Source organism: Neovison vison, chromosome 1, assembly GCF_020171115.1.
Source record: "Neovison vison isolate M4711 chromosome 1, ASM_NN_V1, whole genome shotgun sequence".
Classification (NCBI taxonomy): Eukaryota; Metazoa; Chordata; class Mammalia; order Carnivora; family Mustelidae; genus Neogale; species Neogale vison.
Window position 1 is genome coordinate 136,508,030 of NC_058091.1, and position 20,871 is coordinate 136,528,900.

Sequence of the window (20,871 nt, forward strand, 5' to 3'; positions counted from 1 at the left end):
CTTTTTGTTTACGACAGCCTCTTCCGACTGCCCCCTCTCCTCTATAAAAGAGCACGCAGCCCTTAGTTTGGGGGACTTGCTGATGGTTTTACCGACAGCTTCCTTGCCCGGCAACTCTGCTGTTCCGGAATACACCCATTTTTTTGCTGCTGGTAAAGCAACTGGCAGTTTTGTTTTTTAAAAGTTAACAGGACCACGTGGATCCCGGTGTTAGGCAGAGTCACCGGGGCTTGTGGTCACACGTTCCTGGGCTCCTGGACGCCAAAGCCCGTGGCAGCGGCACTGGGGGAGAGGGGCCCAGGCAACCCTGCTGTCGGCTTCCCCGCGGAGGTCTCACGACGGCGCTCCCCTCCTAGAAACAAGCCTCATTCCATCCTGCTCTCACTGCGGAAGTTCTAGTCGCTTATATGAAGTGGAAAGAAATCCAGAGGGCGTCCCGGGAGGAGAAATCTCCCGGAGGAATGAAGACAACAACATCCCAACGGCTGGACTGTCCGTCCCATAGGCCACGCCCTTCCCGGCTCTGCGCACGCGCATCCGTCGTCCCGCGGCCGTCTCCCCAACCGCACCTGCAGGGGGCGGCGCAGGTCGCGTCGCTTGCACTTTGCGTCACACTGCGCTTGCGCGTTGCTTCCGGGTCAGAAGCCAGACGGTCGGACGCTGCGCGGGTTATGGTACAGCTCCGGCCGCGCGCGTCCCGCATCCCGGCCTCGGCGATGGTAGACGAGGGCCAGCCTCCCTCCGAAGAGGAGGAGGAGGCGGAGCACGGCCTGTTGCTCGGGCAGCCCAGCAGCGGCGCGGCCGCGGAGCCGCTGGAGGAAGAAGACGAGGAAGGGGACGACGAGTTGGACGACGAGGCCCCGGAGGAGCTGACCTTCGCCAGCGCCCAGGCGGAAGCACGAGAAGAGGAGCGGCGGGTTCGGGAGTCGGTGCGCAGGTTCGGAGCCCGCCGCCGGCCGGGGGACCCGCCCCTTCCCGTCCCGCGCATGTTGCCCCGCACTAACTTGTCACTTTTTTTTTTTTTTTAAGAATTTATTTATTTATTTGACAGAGAGGGATCACATTTAGGCAGAGAGGCAGGCAGAGAGAGAGGAGGAAGCAGGCTCCCTGCTGAGCAGAGAGCCCGATGCGGGACTCGATCCCAGGACCCTGAGATCATGACCTGAGCCGAAGGCAGCGGCTTAACCCACTGAGCCACCCAGGTGCCCTAACTTGTCACTTTTTCAGGGATAAAACGCTCCTGAAGGAGAAGAGGAAGCGCCGCGAGGAGCTGTTCATTGAACAAAAGGTGAGCGGGTAGGGAGGCGTCGCCCTATTTTAAAGCTCGCGGCCGGGGTTGAGTGCCCCTGTGTGGCGCCGCAGCTGGGGGGCCTGCGGGTGGGGAAGGTCGCTAACGCGCCTCCTTAGAACGGCGAAAACGAAGGCGCGGGAGCTCTTTGCTGTCCGACTGAGAACGGGAATGGGAAGGTCGTGAATTTGAGGGTCGGAGGGTTCCTCCCCCCTGGGCCAGTACAGCCTCGTCATTTAGTCTCGCGGAGGTAGTTTCTCCGAAATTGGGTCGCTCTGAGAATTAGGAGCTGCTTTGTAAACCGAGGAGTATGGTTGCTTTGCTCTCTGACTTTGGCAGACGGGCGGCACCCAACGGACTCGAGGTGGACGGGACTTAACTGCGCTCCGTGTAGAGCTGTGCCCTTTGGGGTGGCATACGGTGGGCAGCCTTGCCAGGCTGCACCCGGTCTTCCAGAGAATGTGGAATGGGTGCTGAGCTCCGTGCGCCCAGCCGTCCCACCGCTCAGAGATCGTGGGGCAGGGCTCAGCCCAGTTCGTTCATTCTGTCGCGGTGTAAACTGTCCTTAAAATCAGAAACTTGGGAAGCAAGTGGGGGCGTACTGTCATGCACCTCCCTGCTGATCAGTTTTTTAATGTTTTTATCTAAGAAAAGAAAACTCCTTCCAGATAACATTCTAGAGAAGTTAACTACAGCTGGGCCGACCAAGTAAGTGATGGATCTTGTTACAGACACCTGTGAGTTACGGATTGGTACGTTTATTTGAATCCAAGTAATAGAAGTAATAAAAGGCTACATAGCAGATACTTGAATCTGGTGGGAAAGGTGGAGGAAATTAACTCCAATTTTCAGTCTTTGTTCATTCTTTGTCAATTTTCATTTCTTTGTTCATTCCTGTAGCTTACTTTGGCTTCTGAGTAACTGATTCCAGAGTGTTGAGTCCATAAATGCTTGTGCTCCTGTCCTCGTACTAGGGGCAGGATAGATGGTGGTGAATAAAATAATGTCTCGGGACTTAGCATTTAGTGGAGTAGGAGACACTGTCCACAGGCTCCCGAAGGTGCTGTCCGGTACTTGCCTTGGCTGCTGTGGCTTCATTCATTTCATTTAGCAGCTCTGCCCTCTTTTGAGTGGTTAAAGGCAAATGCTGTCTCCTCTTTCTCATCTGTCCCATGAAATCATATGTTAATAAACTTAGACTTCTGAATATTGGGTAATTTTTTATGCCCCCCTTTGTTTCTCCTAAATGCTTTTATTTAATAAAGGTTTTTTAATGTCTTTTTTTTTTTTTTTTTAAGATTTTATATATTTGACAGACCGAGATCACAAGTAGGCAGAGAAGCAGCCAGAGAGAGAGGACAAGCAGGTTCCCTACTGAGCAGAGAGCCCGATGCGGGGCTCGATCCCAGGACCCTGGGATCATGACCTGAGCCGAAGGCAGAGGCTTTAACCCACTGAGCCACCCAGGCACCCCCTTTTTTCTTTTTTAAAGACTTTATTTGTTTGACAGACACAGCAATAGGGGGAACACAAGCAGGGGGAGTGGAAGAGGGAGAAACAGGCTTCCTGCTGAGCAGGGAGCCTGATGTGGGGCTTATCAGTCCCAGGACCCTGAGATCATGACCTGAGCTGAAGGCAGATGCTTAACAACTGAGCCACCCAGGTGCCCTTTTAATAAAGATTTTTGTCAGAGAAAGGGCATAAGCAGCCGCTCCCTAGCGGCATGCAGAGGAGAAGCAGGCTCCCCACTGAGCTAGGTGCCTGATGTGGGGTTCAATCCTAGAACCTGGGATCATGACCTGAGCCAAAGGCAGACACTTAACTGACTCAGTCACCCAGGGTCCCTCCTAACTGCCTTAATTTCAGAAGTTTGGTCCCATATTTTTTATCTAGGCCACTGGTTCTTAAATTTTCAGCAGAAGAACTTTTCCAAAGTTATTCAGATCCTGAATATGTAATACATTCAGATGCATTTGGTGGCATATTCCCCTTCCCTCTTCAGAAACCAGGCTCAAGTGTCACTTTTCCTTCTCCTACTCCCCTGACTCCATCACTTCCTCCTCTGTGTAGCCCTTCTGCTGTGCAAGTGCTTCTATATGGGAATCTCCCTGTTGTATTTTGTCAGCTTACATTTGAGTCTCTCCAATCAGTACTCTTTGAGGCCAGTCCTGGTCTCCATCCCTGTGTTTGTGCCTGAACTGCTGATTTAATCCTTTGTGATTTCTCCAAATCAAAGGATGCCGTCCTACCACCTTTCACTGCGTATTTTGAGTAGTTACAGAACTCACTTTTTTCTTAAGTCCTTAACTGCTAACTACAGCAGTCTGCTTCTGTCGAAGTTTGCTAATACGCTTTCACAACTTAGATTCTAAGACAGTCCCTCCGAGTATATGCTGGTCTGGGAATTGGTAGCAGTGCAGCAGGAGGGACTTCCGCTTTCCAGAAATGATCCTGAGTAAAAACTGAGGTTGGTGGTAACGAAAGGGGGATCTCTTATTTGTAAAGCCAGACGGAATTGTGTAGTAAGTGAAGTCATCTTTGCTCTCTGCCTTACCAATCCGTGTTTTCATTATTCTTCCTTAGCATAAAGAAACCATCAGGAAAGCTGAAAGAAGGTATGAACTGTTCTGACTTAAATAACTTCTCATGTAAGTGTCAAGTGCATCTGTGGATATCTGCAGCCAAATGTTCGTGGCCCTAAGAGTGTGTAGCTTGGACCTGTTCTGTTTCTTACTAGTAAGAATTGCGCTGCAATTGGTATGAGTGGATGTTTACAGTGAACTCCAGTAAAGGTTTCTGCTTTGCTTTTACCTAATTACTAACTTGAAATAAAACTCCATTTGTTTTTTTAGCTAATTTGCAGAAGAAAAAGGAAGAATATGAAAAAGGCAGTGATTCTAAGAACGCCAAAGAGAAAGTACAAAAAGTACAGTCTGTTGGGTAAGAGTCGTCTTTCTTTTCACCTTGAATGTAAAGGTGACCAGAGAGAGTTAAAGTATTGGCTTATGTGGAGAAATATTTTAATTAGTGGTTTCAGATGAGAAACCAATTCTGTTATTTACATAAGAATATCAGCCTACTAAGACATAATTGTTAGTCCACTTCTAGTAAAATAAAATAGTTCTGTGATTTCGTTTTTTTCATCATCTGTGCATATACAAGAGTAGGATTTTGGTTTTCTCACTTTTTGAAATAACTTAAAAAAATGCTTTCAATTTTCAAAGTAAACACGTAGTTTCCAGACTTGCTCATTTTGACCTTTTCCTGTTGGTCACCAGCCAGAATAAAAGCTACGTGGCTCTAAGGCTCAAAGATCAAGATCTAAGAGACGCGCGGCAGCAAGCGGCGAAGGCCTTCATACAGAATTCTTTGTATGGTCCGGGAACCAACAGAACTACTAGTAAGTTCTTCACAGACTGTTTCTCTCACTTTTTATTGCAAATTAAACAAAGAAATGAGAAATAATTATCTTTTCTAGTAAATAAGTTCCTGTCTCTTGAAAATAAGAGGTTACCAGTGAAAAAGGCTGCAGCTCAGTTTCTGAATAATGCTTGGGGTAAGATCCAGTTTTCTTCTTAGTTTTTTATATATTGAAAAACGTTCTTTTTTAAGGAGACAGTAAACAAGCACAAAACATCAGTGTTTTCCTTACAATGGCTTCTGTATTAGTATGTTAAAGTTGCTTTCTTTTGAAAAATAGATCAGCATGTACATACATCTATACAATCTGATTTAATAAGCGTAATTTTTAGTATTCATAGAATCTTAAACTTTGGAATTCTTTCTTGGGAATTTTATATCTAATATCCTTACTGCACAAAATTTTCTGTTTTAGGAACCCAGAAAAAACAAAATGCAAAGAGGTTTAAAAGACGGTGGATGGTCAGGAAGATGAAAACTTCTAAGAAGTAAAGCTAAATGAAGAATGAGAACTTGTATGTACTTGTATGTATAGTATTTGGTTATGTGGTTTAGAGAATTAGTTTTTCTGAAAATCTAATAAATCATTTATAAATCGTTTTGAAAGGTCATTGCAAAAATCTCATTCGATCTTTGGGGGAAGCCCCTCCAGCACATTTCATCCTTCTGGAGCCTTGTTGTTTTTGAGGATTACACTGGAAGGAAAAGCGACTTCAAAGGAATTGTTTTCCTTTTTATGAGTGTTTATGCATTTAACTGAAAAAGTGGGTCTTCCCCGCAGTGCTGGGTGCGCAGCAGGAGTGGCGGGCTGAGAGGAGACCTGGGCAGCTGGGGGTTCCCGGCTGCAGCTCTTAGACGTCTTCGCCTTGCAGGGCTTTTGGTGAGAATTTGTTTCACAGAATACAGAAACGGAAGGAAGTCACTAAGAGAGTGCAGTATCTAAGTACAATTATTCAAACGTCTGTACATACAAAATTAATAGTCAGCCAAGGGATATGGTTATCTTGGTTACTTTACAGACAAGCCACGTGTGCCACACTGTCCTTTTTACAGAAACAGGAGATTTCCTGTTGTCCGCAGCATCCCAGTATCAGGTTTGACTAATCCGGAGGCTGATGCTCTGAAGGCAGTCTTAGGTTGTAGAACTCAGATTTATAGTATAAACCATTCATTTTAATTGTTCTAATTTTCTATTAATCAGAATATGCAGGTACCTGATATATAGACTCAACTGACACTCTAGTATCTGTAATAGTAAATTTTTAATGGCTGGTTAATTATATCACTACATTTTTATTGCAATATAGTACTCATTTAAGCACTTAAAAATGGAAGGTGTACAAAGATTAAATTAAGACACGGTAAATTGACTAAATATTTGGTTTTTATATAAATAAAGGTCATAACCACACTGTTGACATGTAATACTGTTATAATACAACAGTTAAACTGTGAGTCTACAACAGAAGTCGTCTGTAGTTAAACAGGAAACAAAGTTGAAAAAGACCATGTTAAAACAAAACTACTGGGACTAACAGGTCGGGATTGTAAGTAGCAACAAACATATTCACTCAGCTCCTGAGTATTTCAAGTTTTACAGTACACATTAAAAATGATTTCTTCCATCAACACTATAAATTCAAACTGTCGGATGTTTATGCGTTTTGCAAGTTACACTGATTGAATGCTTATATGGGAGCGGGGGTCGGAGCATCTCCCGATTTGAAGTTTACATCACCCACATGCTAACACAAACACAACTTGTTCCGTTTTCCTTCCCCCCTCTCCCCCAAACAAAGGCGGCAGGATTTTTTGGTTTCTTTTAGATAATTGTTTTAAAGGATTTGTGATGATCAATTTGAATGTCTGAAATTCAGTAATATTTAACTCTTAGACAACTAAGAGGTTAAAGATGGAAAATAATTTCTCCTAACACCAAGTTAGAAAATCATTTGCATCATGCTGTAAACTAGGAAGCAATGTAAAGCGACAAAAACCTGTCCCCAGTACATAATTAAAAAAATCTAAATTTCAAATCAGCAGAGCTGGTCTACTTCCATGTTGACTATATGCCACAGTACGCGTGCGCTCCTGAAATGCACGGCTAATGCAGGCAGTCTTCCACTGCGGCAAACGCACAGGATCCGATTCCTGATCGAGCCATCAGTCCTAGACACTGTGTGGCCTGTCCCATGGCTAGGGCAAGTGGAGGTTGCTTTGGCAGATTGTGGGTTTCTGAGGAAAAATGATTAAAAATGGAAATAGCAATTAGCAAGACCTTTTCTAAAAACTCTCTGTTGGGAAGATACTGCATTACTCTAAAAATTAGCAACGTCTACACAGCTCTTAGTGACCTGACTAGTGAGGGTAACTTCTAAGCCAATGCGGACTGTCTTGGACACGCTGCTCTGACTAGGCAGTACGAGTAGTAGGTATTCATCTGTTAAGAGAAATGCTTGCAGAATTAGACTTTTAAACCTTTAGGTACTTAAAAACTTTCATATTAATTACGACTGGAAAGATGTAATTTCTTTCCTGATACTTACAGCGAGGGGTAGGGAAGAGTTAGTATTTCTCTTCAGCTTCACTAAAGTTAGCCGACTTACCAAAAAAAGACACCAGGTTTTCAGTAGAAGTTTCAGTGCTGGATTCTTCCCCTTCTGGGGAGAGGACCCAACTGAGGCTAAGTGTCTCCAAGGCACAGTGTTAACAGACGAGTGTTAACTTGGATTTCTAGGAGGCTTGATGGTGACGGTGACCATGAGTGATGACAAAAGCAAAATCACCCTCTGATCCTGGAGTTAATTTATAATTGACAGATAACTGCCAATAAATTAGTTTTCAGGGTCATGCATACCCCAAAATGGTCAACTACAGTACAGATGTAGTTAATTACCAAAATCTGTTCTTTACCAGAGATTAAAAAAAGAAAAAAAAAGAACTAGTGGGGAAAGTGGCTAACCAGCTAGAAGCTGGTAATCTTGGTGGAAATGTCCACAATTTAGATTTATACAGATTCCCAATTAATACAATTACTAATCAGTCGTTTGTAGGCATAGTTGATAACCAAGGGCAAAAACCATGATACTGGCTGGTAAGGCTCCCTATGACTGAATTCAGCTCTGGATTCCAAGTCTGCAGTGTGGTGGGAGAAAGAAGAGATTCAGAAGGAATGGAGCCAAAAAGTGGGGGGGGGGTAGGAATTCAGGATTTAAAAGAGAAAACAGGATCAAGAATGTAAGAATCAAAATATGGCAGAAAAGGCACACAAACTGGGGAGAAAATATGGTTTGAAAAGTGGTCTGTGGGTTAGGATTAATAAGGCCCTGGCTATTATTTGGCAACACTATTTAGCTAAACTTGGATGATGATAAACATTTTTTGCCAAGTCTAATCCAAGCAGGACCGACTTTTACAGTTCTGTGAGTTGAAAACAGTTTTTTATATAAAATCAGTGTAACAGAATAAAAACTGAAAAGGAAACATTTTCTCCAAACTTTGTCTTGTATAGGGAAGTAACGTTGCTCAAAAGTAAGCATCTGGAGGTACTCTAGTTTTACTTTGGTGAGGGGCAGGGCATGTGGTTAATAAGCATTTTTAAGGGGTTTTTTTTGGATATAGAACTTAATGGAATTACATGCAATTAATCTAACAACTTTAAGCACTAGAGATGAAACTACATAAATGAGCATATTTATAAATCTGTACACTGACCTATAGCAATCTGCTAATCTTGTCATTCTGTAGGAATTTTATCAATATAAATTTAAGTACAATTTATAGCTAAACCCACATACTACATAATATGTAGCACAGTATATAAGAATACGTATATCTTGCAGAGTGGTCCTAAATTTAATATTGAATAACTGAATTCCCTTAAAGAACCCAAGATACAAAAAAAACCTCCTGCGAAAAACTGGTTACTCCAAGAATTCTTTCTAGAAGATGTGGCATATATATACAATGGACTATTACTCGGCTGCAAAAAAAAAAAAAAAAATGAAATCTTGCCATTTGCAACGCTGTGGTCTGGAGCTAGAGCGTACTATGCTTCGTGAAGTCAGTCAAGAGAAGGACAAGTACCATAAGATCTCACTCACATGTGGAGTTTAAGAAAGCATGAACACAGGGGAAGGGGCAAAAAAGAGAAGCGAACCGTAAGACCGGTAAAGACAGAACAAACAGGGTTGATGGAGGCGGAGGTGGTGGGTGCTGGGCTAGCGGGGGGGGGAGGGGGTATGGGCATTAAAGGGAGCACTTGTGACGAGCACTGGGTGTTGTATGTAAGCGATAAATCGTGGACTTCTACTCCTGAAACCAGCGATACACTGTATGTTAACTAACTTGAACGGAAATAAAAATTTGGGGGAAAATATAAAAATAAAAACAAAAGGAAATTCTTTCCAAGTCTGAGTTTTACCTATAAAGGTAGCTGAAATTAAGCCGTCATCATTACTTACCATGTAGTAATTTCAAAAAGACAATTACAGTAAACCATAATCTGCCTTATAATCCCATGATTGCTATTAAATTCTATTTCTACCAACAGAGCTAAATGAATTTCATGTAACCAAAGTACACAACACATTCATCAAAGAAAATTCACAGTATTTATTATATACAAGTTCTAAATTTAAGGAAACAGCACAAAAGATGACTTACTTTTTTTTAGTAACTGTTCTTACTCCAAACACCCCACTATGATACCTTAACACGCAACAAATTAACAGTTGACCCTGAGAAGCAGGGGTGTGAACTGCACAGGTGCACGCCCATGTGGCGTTTCTCTGGATCCAGCAGTGTGTTTCCCCTTACGGTTTTCTCCCCATTTCTTCTCTAGTTTAACTGCAAGAACCCAGCACAGGAGGCATATAACATACAAGATACATGTTAACCAAGCGCTCCTGTTCCTGGTAAGGCTTCCAGCCAGCAGCAGGCTCTCAGTAGTTAGGTTTTGGGAGAGTCAAAAGTTACATGCAAATTTTTTACTGAGCAGCAGGGTTGGTACCCCAACCCCCCATTCTTCAAGGGTCAATTGTAATTAACTTCTGTAAGAGCAAATAATGGATTATGGCTCAACTATGACTACTTGCTTCCTTTACATTGTGGCCAAGAGCCCTGGCCCTCTACATGTCTCCCTGTCTAAAATGTTCTCGAAGCTACTCTTTGTGGCACTGCTCTCCTGCACCTAAAAAACAGTCTGAAACATGTTTAAGCCTCCACACCTGACAGGCCAAGCTGTAAGAAAACACTTCTAGAGTGGGGTCTCATTTTAGCAGAGGAACTAGATTCTAAAGTCAGGTGAAAAATCACTCTTACAAATTACATTTGAAAAGGAGTATCCAGAAATTAGAAGATAGTTTTACCTAAACAACCCTGTAGAATTTGTATGTAGACGCACAGGATGTCGCCGAGGTCGCAGACCTAGTGCAACTCTTCAGTCCACAAACGCCGTCACGATTCCTGGCAGGAGCGGCCCGCAGCAGCGGCAGCTCGCGGCCCGTCACTCGGGCTCACCTCAGCCAAGCCTCGCTCCTGCCGCTGCCGCTCTTCCCTGCCCACCCTCTGTGCTCGGTAAGGGCACCGGGCGGAATACGCTCAACTTGAGTGCCAACGTCCTGCTACTCCAGGGGCTTCTGCTGCCTGACGTGCCCCCGGCAGCGTCACTCCAAAATGCTTCTGCACCCTGCGCACAAAAACTTCCCGACTTCCCCAGGTGTACCCCAAAGTACTGTTTAGTCCATGTGAATGCACTTCATCTGGAATTCAGACAGCGGAGGGGAAGGTTTCTGTATTCCAAAATAATTCTCTTAAAAATGCAGAAAGCACTTCCCTCAAGACTTTACCAAAACAGAAATCCCAGCGCAAATACCACCTCCAATATTCAGAGTCTCGTTGAAGCTGTGGTTATTTACTCACCTAATATTGCACTGTTAAGAGCTGAGCACACGGGTTCTCTCTGAATTGGGTCAAGCTGATTTCCAACTGGGCTGTTCCAAGGGTCTGAGTAAGCGAGTAAACTGAATGCATCCTGTCGAAAACAGAGTTTGGTTTTTAATTCAAACATTGAAACTACCGTGGTCCCCCACAGCTACGAAGTTGAGAGACAAGTAAAATACACAGCTTCGTGGCCCTAGACTACTGTCACAACCCACCTACCCCTATGCTTAGGCTGTATGTTTTTTAACAACTAGATTATGCAACAAAGCCTAAGCTGTTTTCATTTTTCTTTACTGTAAACAGCCATTCTCATTAATCTTCCCCCATCCCTACAACACATGCGGAACAGTAGAATTAAAACGAATTCTTCTGGAATGTGCTAATTAAAGAGGAAGACAAAAACATGCAGATGCTCTATAATTTATTACCACTGATACAAATTTGACGTTAAAAGGATAGGGCCTCCCTGTGTATTTTTTTAAATAGATGTGGGCACTCGCTACAACTCACTGGATATCATTTTCTCACTCAGGAATCAAAAAAACTAAACTGGCTCCCCTTCCCGAACATTCAATAGTTCCAACCATCCTCAGGCCACCGTTCCCAAAGAAGTGACACACGGTCTTTTCAATCGCTCCTTGTCTTCTTCCTATGGGAGGTGCATATGACCGTGCTTTCAAACCCTGCTTTCAAGTTCAAGCTGCATTATCAGCTGCTGTGTGGCCTCTGGCGGGCAAAGGCCCAAGTGTCCATTTCCTCATCTCCACAGAAGAGGTCCTGCCCGAGAAGGTCGTGAGGACCAACAGCTCACGGAAGTCAGCAATGTCAGTTCATTCTAACCTCTCAACACGTGATTTTTTTTCTTTTAAGATTTTACTTGAGAGAGCGAGCGAGCAAGGGGAGTGGGAGAGTCAGAGGGACAAGCAGACTCCCCGCTGAGCAGGGAACCGGACTTGGGGCTCCATCGCAGGACCCTGAGGTCGTGACCGGAGCCAAAGGCAGGCACGTAACCGACTGAGCCACCCGGACGTCGTGTTCTTTCGCCACCAGTCAGTGGCCTCACCTGGAGCACCAGGCCAGACCTGGAGAGACACATCCCAGGACCCCTCCCGTTCAGAAGGCGGACGCGGCAACTGGGTAACCACACTTCCCGAACGCTGGTTTCGGACACGGGGAAGGCTGAGACCGCTCAAGCCCAGCGCTCCCAGGCACCGCCGCACTGACGTTCCTCTACGGAGCTCCCCGGCGCTCAGGCGGGGAAGGGCTGCCCAGCTCTAGCTGTCCCCCTCAGGCCACCAGGCAGGGCACACGTGCGGCTCGCCCACGGTCTGACACGGACGCATCTCTCCCTCGTGCCAGACAGCTTGAAAGGTCGCTGAAGACAAAAATGTATGACCCTATTCTGGCCCCTGCAGCCACGGGTGCACGCGGGGTCCAGGGAAGCCGCTTCCCACCCGCCAATCACATGAGCTGCTGCTTCAGTGCGCCCCGCGGAGCCGCTCCGCTCCGGCTCCCGGCTCCCTCCCTCTGGGCTTACTGCCCAGACGATTCACGTCCTACCATGTCCTACCTGGAAAGCCAACTCTGATCAATCCCATTATTCCTAAAGGACTGATCTTCGCTCAAGACTTCATTTACCCCACAACCACCCAATGGGGGACCATCCCCATACTACGGATCCATTTTTCAAGTACACTGAGGAGCTGCCTAGGAACCACTGGTATATGAAAACCTTTAAGCACCAGACTACCCCGTTGGGGCTACAGACCCAGACATGCTACCAGAAAGAAATGGTGCACTCCCTAATCTCAAGCCCAGACCATCCTTGTGCTCACACCTTCCTTAGTATTTAAAACAAAACCTCGTGGAAGGAGATGGCGATCCTGTGTCAGGCACTAACACTGGGTGCAGCCACTCTGTAAGCACGAACACGGACGGACTCATTTTATCTTCACAATAACCTTAGGACGGGAATACTGTTGTGCCCAACTTGGAAGCAAACCGAGGCCCAGAGAGTTTGAGAGCACACAGCTGGTGCAGAAGCCACTTAGGAAGATGCGGTTTCTTTAAATTGCCGCTCTAAATACTTGGACAAAAAAGTCCAAAATTTTGCTCTAATATTTTCAGTACAGTAGAAAACAGTATTGCACAAAGCTGCCAGACACTTGGGCCCCAGCGGGCAATCACCACGGAGGGCCGCCACTGCTCCGAGGACCCCCACGGTCTTAGAGGAAAGTCAGGCACGGAAATAAACAATGTGCGGTGCGCCGCTTGTTAACAGAGTACGTTGTGTCACGTGACCTAATCCCAGAAAGCGCCCCCAGCTCCATGGAAACAGGCTGAGAGAAAGGCAGGCCTGGATGGAACCACAGGTAAGGGGTTCGAGCCCAAAAAGCCTCTAAGTCACACTTAAAAAGCTTGATTTTTTTTTCCAATATGGCAGTGGAGTTTTTTGTTTTTTTAAGGATTCTATTTATTTATTTGACAGAGATCACAGGTCGGCATGAGACAGGCAGAGAGAGGGGGGAAGCAGGCTCCCACTGAGCAGAGAGCCTGATGCAGGGCTCCATCCCAGGATCCTGAGATCATGATCTGAGCTGAAGACAGAGGCAATGGGAGTTTTAAATCAAGGATTGACATGGATAAAACTGAACTTTAGAAATATCATGCAGCAACACTAAAGAACAAAGCTTGGAAGTCAGGCGAAGCTGTAAGTAAGAAAATAAAACCTTAAAAGGACTAAAAAACCACCAGGTTCCCTGAATATTTTATCTTTCTTTTACAAAGGGAATGAAGTCAGGGCAGCAACATTAATGTTTTAAATCCTGCAGTAAAACAACTGAGGGTGAAGTTTTGGTGACCAAAGAAATGCAAATGAGTGATGTTAAGGTCTGACGTGGAACCCACTAGAGTAGAAGAATCCAGTAGTGCCTCTGGCACTTTCCTTTTCTATTGCTGGTAAGCCGGGAGAGGTTTCTGGAAAGCAATACAGCAATACACAGCAAAGCCACAATAATCTTATCCTTTGACCCAATCATTCTATTTCTAGGACTTTCTCCCAGCGCTACAATTTTAGGGAAGAAACAAAGACACATGTATAAAGGCGTTCACTACAGCGCTGGAATAAAAGCAAAAAGTCTAACTGAGCAGAGCTTACACGAACCAACCTGGCAGCACTGAAGAGCAGTACCTGGCCACTTAAAATAACTGAAGGCACAGAAACTGGAAATAAGCGTTTAGGGCTGTAAACAGAAACAATACCAAACAGCACAACTACAATCACTAGGTAAAATACACGCACACGGGATTTAAGGCACAAAACTGAAAATATCTTTCAACTATCATGGGATGAGGGGTTACTTTTTATTTCAGAAGAACAGGTCTCTGTGGGAAGAATTTCGGAGGCCAGTGTGACACCAGTTAGGTAGGATTCTCAAACTGTACTTACAGTTGGCTTAAAATCTGTAGCAGTTTCTAAACAGGGTGAGTCCAAATTGTTCTATTTTTGCTTCGGTTGCCAGTTGGGGCTGCTCGATCCTGCTGGCCTCGGCCCCACTGCCGTGCCTGGCGGCCCTGCCGCGGTTCCCTCAAGGGTGGCGGAACCCATGCAGGTGGCGGTCTGGGAAGCCGCGGGCGGGCAGGCGTCGGCAGGTGAGAAAGCGGGAGAGTCCGGGCAGGGGCGCTCCTGCCCCGGGTTCAGTCCGCACCAGGCCCGCTCCGCCAGGACTCAGGGCCAGTGGAACGTGAGGGGCCTCCCGGGAAAGCATTCGGGGACTCTTACCTCTGCATTTAAACAAATCTTGCTCTATGCACGTGATTCAGATATCTACGCAGATCCACACACAATGAAAGATAAAAAACACCCACTACGATCACGCGTGCCCTGAAGTGAAAAATGAAAGGAAAAGGAAAAAGAGAGATTTCTAAACCTTCTGAACTGCGGTAAAGAAACTTTGTGTGTTGTCCTCAAATCCTCTAGCTGCTCTCCTGGGGCTTCCAAGCTGGATCAGTGAGCTTAAACCCCTGTGCATCAAGGGGAGCTGCGGGAGGGGAAGGGGAGCACACAGGATATTGAGGAAGTCTCTTGAAGCAGCTGGCATCTGCTTCGAAGTCAGAAGTGCAAAATCAAAGCCCTCCACATTCTTTAGATGAAGAAGATGAATTACATCTTCACATAATTCAACATATAATCAAGGACTCTCTTCGAGAAGAGGCCACTGATGCCATTTTGGGAGCTCTGTGCACACCGGAACCCAAGTCAGTCAGCTGATGAAGTGAAAGCCTGCATTTTCCAAAGACCCCACAGAAATCCCAGTCCCTCGTCGTGTGCTTTAGCATGAAGTTTGAACAAGAAAACCGTCAGATGACCTAGTGTAAAAAGGTGTATGAAATCCTAAAAACATTTCATATCTCCAAGTCTCCCCTCCAACAGGAGAGCTCCCAGGACCCTCCAGAGACACCGGGGTCCCGCTGGGGACCCTCTCAGGATGTCTTGTAAGTTCCGAACTGCTTTCATAAGGAAACGAAGATACCTTGTCTCGTCTCGCTCTCACACTCCCGCAACCTCACGGTGGAGGGTTTCCAGAGGCTCCCGGTGCGGACATACCGGGAGGGAGGAGAACGCAGCTTACCCTCCAACATACCTAGCGTTTCAAGAGACGCATACAAATATAAAGCAATGCCACTGGCCTTATTTTTTGAAAGTTATTCTTCATAAAAATATCCAATGGATTTATGATTGTCAATAGATTACAGTTATAATTACTAGTATGATAAAAATAAATATCACTCATAGGAACAAAACTCTTTTGAATAATCATCATTAAATAGCTAGATGCCACCTGCATTAGATACAGTTAAAGGGCGAGGAACAAAGACCCACTCTGGCCTCAAGGAATTCTTCATCTCAGAGGGCAAATGTGGACAGCCATTTCCCTAATACATGGATGTCTGATTTTTATTTATGTTGTGTTCTTTAAACTCCAGTATAATTAGAGTTACATTAGTTTCAGGTGTATGTTAGCACAAGCTTGAACAACCCTATGTGCTCCTCAGTCCTCATCACGTTCAGTGCGCCGTCCACCCCATCCCCGTTTCACGCCCCCACCTCCCCTGTTCTCTGTAGTTCACAGCCCTTTTCTCTTTTCTTTGTTCGTTTGTTTTGGTTCTTGAATTCCACACAGGAGTTCTGTGACTGACTTCACTCAGCATTATACCCTCTAAGTCCGTCCATTTTGTCACAAATGGCAGAATTTCATTCTTTTTTAAGGCTGAGTAACATTCCACTGTGTGTATATATATAAATAACACAAATATATATACACACACAGAGCACATCTTTATCCACTGGTCTACCAGGGACACCTGGGCTGCTTCCATAATGTGGCGATTGTAAATGCCACTACAGTAAACACAGGGGTGCATGTATCTTCCTGAATTACTGTTTTCACAGTTTTTGGGTAAATACCCAGCAGTGGAATAACTGAATTATATGGCAGTTGTATTTTCCTTTTTGGGGACCCCTCCAAACTGTCTCCCACAGTAGCTGCACCAGTTTGCAGTCCCAAATCAAAAAAAGATTTGAACGTTTTAAATAAAAAATTGTTTAAATTACATATTCCACTGATTTTCTTTTACTTAGCATAAAAATCGTAATTTAACCCCCGTCTCTGGCTGAGGGCCCCCCCCTCACTGGAAACAGCAGGTGCGCTGTCCGGCGCATGTGCAGGGAAGCCACCGCCCCTCCCGCTGGGCTGCTGGTGCTGTAGGTAAGGGGCTCCTTATCCGCTCTGAGGCTAAGCAGGTACGCTCCATGTACGCAGCAGGTGCCACACCGAGGCCACAGCACAGGAGGCCGTTGCCTGTCTGCTGCCCTCATGCCAGGCGTGGCGCTACCAGGCAGTGCTGGCTGGCGCGCCAAGTCTCAGTCTGGGGCAGGAAAGGGCGGCCCCGGCCTTGCTCTTTCCCACCAAACCCAGGCATGGGCTCAGGGCTGCTCGCATCTCCCCTTTGTCCTTTGGACTTCTTACAGAACATTCCAGAGAAACTATTTACAAGGAATCAACTCTGAGCCCAACCTAATGCTAATGCAGGATTACCAAAGAAAGAAAGAAAGAAAAGGAAAAAAATCACAATGGTTAGGTTAATGTTCCACAGATTCAAAGGGCTATTGGGACTGTAAGAGTTAAAAAGAAAAAGAAGTCTTCTAAAGAATCTTAACATCCCTACCACGGACTACAATGCTGACTTAAGGCAGGGGAAAACTCGTCCATCTGCAACCGATCTGTAAAACTGGCTAACATCCTAAAGTGCTGACATTTTATCCATCTTGCCATCCACCCATCACACACATCAATCCAGAAGAGTTCTGAAAATGTATCTCAACACCCCCCCGTTTTGAAAGATGACCCAAGGCCGCAGCAATCGCCATCAAAACGGAAACCCTGCAGGAGACATTCAAGGCGCTGCAGCCCTGCGTGGCGTTTGCAGAAATAAAAATAATCTCAAATTTATATCTTTACCAGCAAACCCACACCTCTACCAACTCTGCCAATTTTATAGCCGAGAAAACAGAACCAGACAAGTAAGTCAAGCGAGGGTATACAGTGCTAACGGGTGGCAGAGCGGGGATGTAATCCACATTAGTTACTGGAAGTCCAAATGGAATTTCTAGCACGACATAGTGTTTTACAAAATGACAATTGAATTCCTTTGACACGTTTCTAATTTTTCAAGGAAAAACAAATCTACCTTCAACATTTTTTTATTCGCTGTGTTCTTGCCACACTCTCTCCTCAGCTGTTCGCTCATGGCCTGCAGCTCTCTTCCGAAGTGAATCATCCTCTCTATGGCGGCCTGACTTCCTCCACACAACTGGCGTCTTAACTGACTCGAATCAACTTCTGTAAGCGAAACAAACGGGTATTTTACTACCTTAATAAATGGAATACAATGAAGAGATGAACATAAATTGCTTATAACAGTCTGTACATTTCATTTAGGAACTACTACCTAATAGTTTATCTAAACACGTGGCTTTATTTTAATTCAGTGTGAAACACTGCAGCAAAAGGTCTACTTCCTCTAAGTCTCAAGAATCTAGGCTCCAAAACCCAGCACGCAGCTAAAGTCAGGTGACAACCTTCCTGTGCAGTGGGCACCTAGGGTATCAGGGAAAGGTTTATGAGAAGTTAAGCACAAATCTCTAACACAACATTAAGCAGCATTAAGAAGAAAGGAACAAAGTCAGTAACTGCCTCTCAGGCTACTCTGACCAAACAGAGATGGAATGATAGGGTGCCTCTTGGCTAAAAGCTGAATGACTCCAAAGAAACACAGAAGACACCATGTTATTGAAAGGGTTAATCACATACTTTTACAAAATAATTGTATGGTATATATATTTATCTTGGTGGACACCAACCACTGATCAATAATGTAACTGTATGGATGACTAACGATGACAATGATTAACATTTACTGAGCACTTACTTTGTGCTTATTAGCTTTTCACAGATTGTCTTATTTCATCTTCACAATGACCTGCAGGCGTTGTTGTTATTACTGTACCCATTTTACAGATGAAGAAACTGAGGCACTGAGCTCTTAAGTAACATGTCCAAGGTTACACAGCTAGTAAGTGGCAGTTGCAGGACTTGAATCCAGGTCCTCTAGCTCTAGAGCCCCTGTTCTTAAATCACTGTGCTTAAATTACTCTCTGAGTGTTGAAGCCGTTGGTATCTGACACAGGAAAACGAGGCTGCCTTTTAAATTAAACCCCTTGCCTGAGAAAATGAATTCTATATTGAACACATAATCCTCAACAACAATCCTCAATATAGACCTTTTAACATCAAAACAGTCAGAAATCTAATGTTGCCATGCAATTCAGACAAATAAGAATGTTGAGGCTCCCAACAAAATTTCATTCTCCAACTGATGGGAGAGTTTGCCAATGGTTTAACTTTGTGGCACGATTTACTTACACAAGTTATTAACAAAACAGAACTATATATGCTAATGTGCTTTCAGTCACATCATTTTTGGGTGGTAGGGAGGAGAAGGGGGGGGGTCACACTTAAGAACCTACTATGTGCCCGGCACCGAACTATGCATAAGGCACGTACATTCACATTAAATCGACATAAGAAATTGTCTGATTAGAATTTATAAAATCATTTCTACCCATCTGGCCTTTACTGGTTACACTGAAGTAAGTATAAAAACTATTCACACCTCCAGCCCCAAACATGCTACAGAACAGTAAACACTACCAAGAGTGCGGCTGCATTAACAACAGCACTGAGGTCAGGGAAACCACCCCGCTCGGAACACTGAGAAGCGCCTCTGCTCCTCGAGCAGCCCCCGTCCAAGGGATGCTTTGGGTACTATGTACTATATGTACGACTGTCAAATCCAATGGCACATACATCTTAAAATCTGATTTATGCTCATCAGCTGGGAATCAATACAAGTAAAAACATAACCTTGTAGTCATCATTTTTTATTAAAAATGTAAGAAATATCACTGCAGACCCATTTCGGTGTCACAATCTTCCATTTCGTGGTCATGTTTAGAGCTACCGTTTAGGAAACCATTGGATGAAGTCTCTCCAACCCCATTGGAGTAGTGCTCTGTTTCCATGTCTACATCATTACTGGAAATGAAAAAAACAAACCTAATTTTAGAAATCGCATACTTGTAGCTTAGTTTAAAATAAATTACTACTCACTACATATAGCCTGCTTATATACTGACTTCATAATACGAGGCGATAGCAATCTGTAAAAAAAGGTGTTTAATTCAATCTTGAACGTCTTCAAAGCCAGTATGTAGCTTGCCCTTAACAAATTTGTACTCCTGGATGGGGAAGGGGAAAAGGGTATGTCCTAAAATGTAGGGTTTTCTGACTTTCTAGCAGTATGGACAAACTTTTTCACATACTTCCCATGATTTTACTGACTCAGATCTGCACTTCATTTTTTGCTTGCTGATGAGCCCTTGCCCCAAGATCCCCCAACCCTACCCTGCTGCGTGCGTTTCCAGCATTCAGGGAAAATGGGGGGGGCAGGGGGGAGGGGACTTCATTCTCAAACTATTCCCGGGTCCGCTTCACCTCTTTGCTGCCCTCATAGTCATCTCTCCTAAGGCGATTTCTTCTTTAACGGGTCTTCACTTTCTAGCATCTGTCCTCGTGGCTCAGAAACAAAGCCTCCCACAAAAGTAAACGATGACTTGGAAAAGCACTCTGGTCCTCTCAGACCTTGTCGGCACCCAACATGATTTTCCTCCCATGGGCTTTCTTTCTTGTTTAAGAATCTGCCAAACCTTAACTTTAAAAATGCCACTTTGGATACGCAGGTTGCTCCATTCACTTGCGTCTCCTTTACTGACAACAGCACGGTGCCAGTCCCCGCATGGGGACACGCTGACACCGCTGCCGCGTCCCCCCACCCACCCCCACCCACCCCCACCCATCCCTGCACTCTAAGCACGACAAACACCTATTCTCGAAGATTTCTCCAGTGAAGATCTATATAAGGATTCCACAGTCCAGAAGGACACACTTGTTGAAAATACAGCAAATACATTAAACTGTACTTTTCTCATTTAAAAAGCAACGTATATTCATTTGTGGAGGGAAAAAAGCAACACTGAATGCAGATGAGCAAAAAGCGCTCTGCGCATGAGGCCACCAGACACAACCACAGGCAACACCTCGGGGACAGCATGCGAGGTGAAGTGTGTGCGCGTGAGGACACGGCTTCTAGCAGCAACACACGTCAGGGGAAAAGACACAGACCTAGGGAGAACGGGGCAATGGGCCCAGCATTCCTCCATCAGGCAGAAACACTTGTTTACTTTTTTTTTTTTTTTTTAAAGTAGGCTCCTCGCCCAGCACAAAGCCCAAAGCAGGCTCAGACCGGAGCCGAGATCAAGAATCAGGATGCTCGACTAACTGAGCCCGCCAGGTGCCCTGGTTTACTCTATCCTGACGAACTTCGAGAATGGGTAAGACAAATCAAATTTTAGAGAGAATAATGTTTAATTTAATGGAAATTCTTAAGATCATAGTTTTTAGCCATCTTAATAAATATACTAAACTTTTTTTCCCTTTTTTGACAAAACAATGTAGTATTTGGAAGGGATTCCTTCATTCGAAACCCATTTAAGAAGAGCTTTAGAGCATGCTTTGTGTTCAGAGAAGCAGCCTCTGCCC

The 20,871-nt window shown here is 44.9% G+C and overlaps 2 protein-coding genes across 2 annotated transcripts in view; one reads left to right on the forward strand and one right to left on the reverse strand.

Moving 5' to 3' along the window:
• The first annotated feature begins 627 nt into the window (after window positions 1–627).
• On the forward strand, window positions 628–5,319 carry NOL7 (nucleolar protein 7). The gene is made up of 8 exons (XM_044259265.1): window positions 628–937; window positions 1,228–1,288; window positions 1,938–1,996; window positions 3,872–3,903; window positions 4,141–4,228; window positions 4,567–4,688; window positions 4,767–4,844; window positions 5,124–5,319. Exons 1-8 carry the CDS (start codon window positions 672–674, stop codon window positions 5,198–5,200), a joined length of 783 nt encoding a protein of 260 aa, XP_044115200.1. The 5' UTR covers window positions 628–671; the 3' UTR covers window positions 5,201–5,319.
• Window positions 5,320–5,951: 632 nt separating this feature from the next.
• Window positions 5,952–20,871, reverse strand: part of RANBP9 (RAN binding protein 9) — an 88,621-nt gene continuing 73,701 nt past the window's right edge. Inside the window, 4 exon segments of the mRNA XM_044259249.1 lie at window positions 5,952–6,943; window positions 10,631–10,742; window positions 17,402–17,553; window positions 19,187–19,308. Coding sequence (XP_044115184.1) covers window positions 6,813–6,943; window positions 10,631–10,742; window positions 17,402–17,553; window positions 19,187–19,308 — 517 coding nt within the window. The 3' untranslated portion in view covers window positions 5,952–6,812.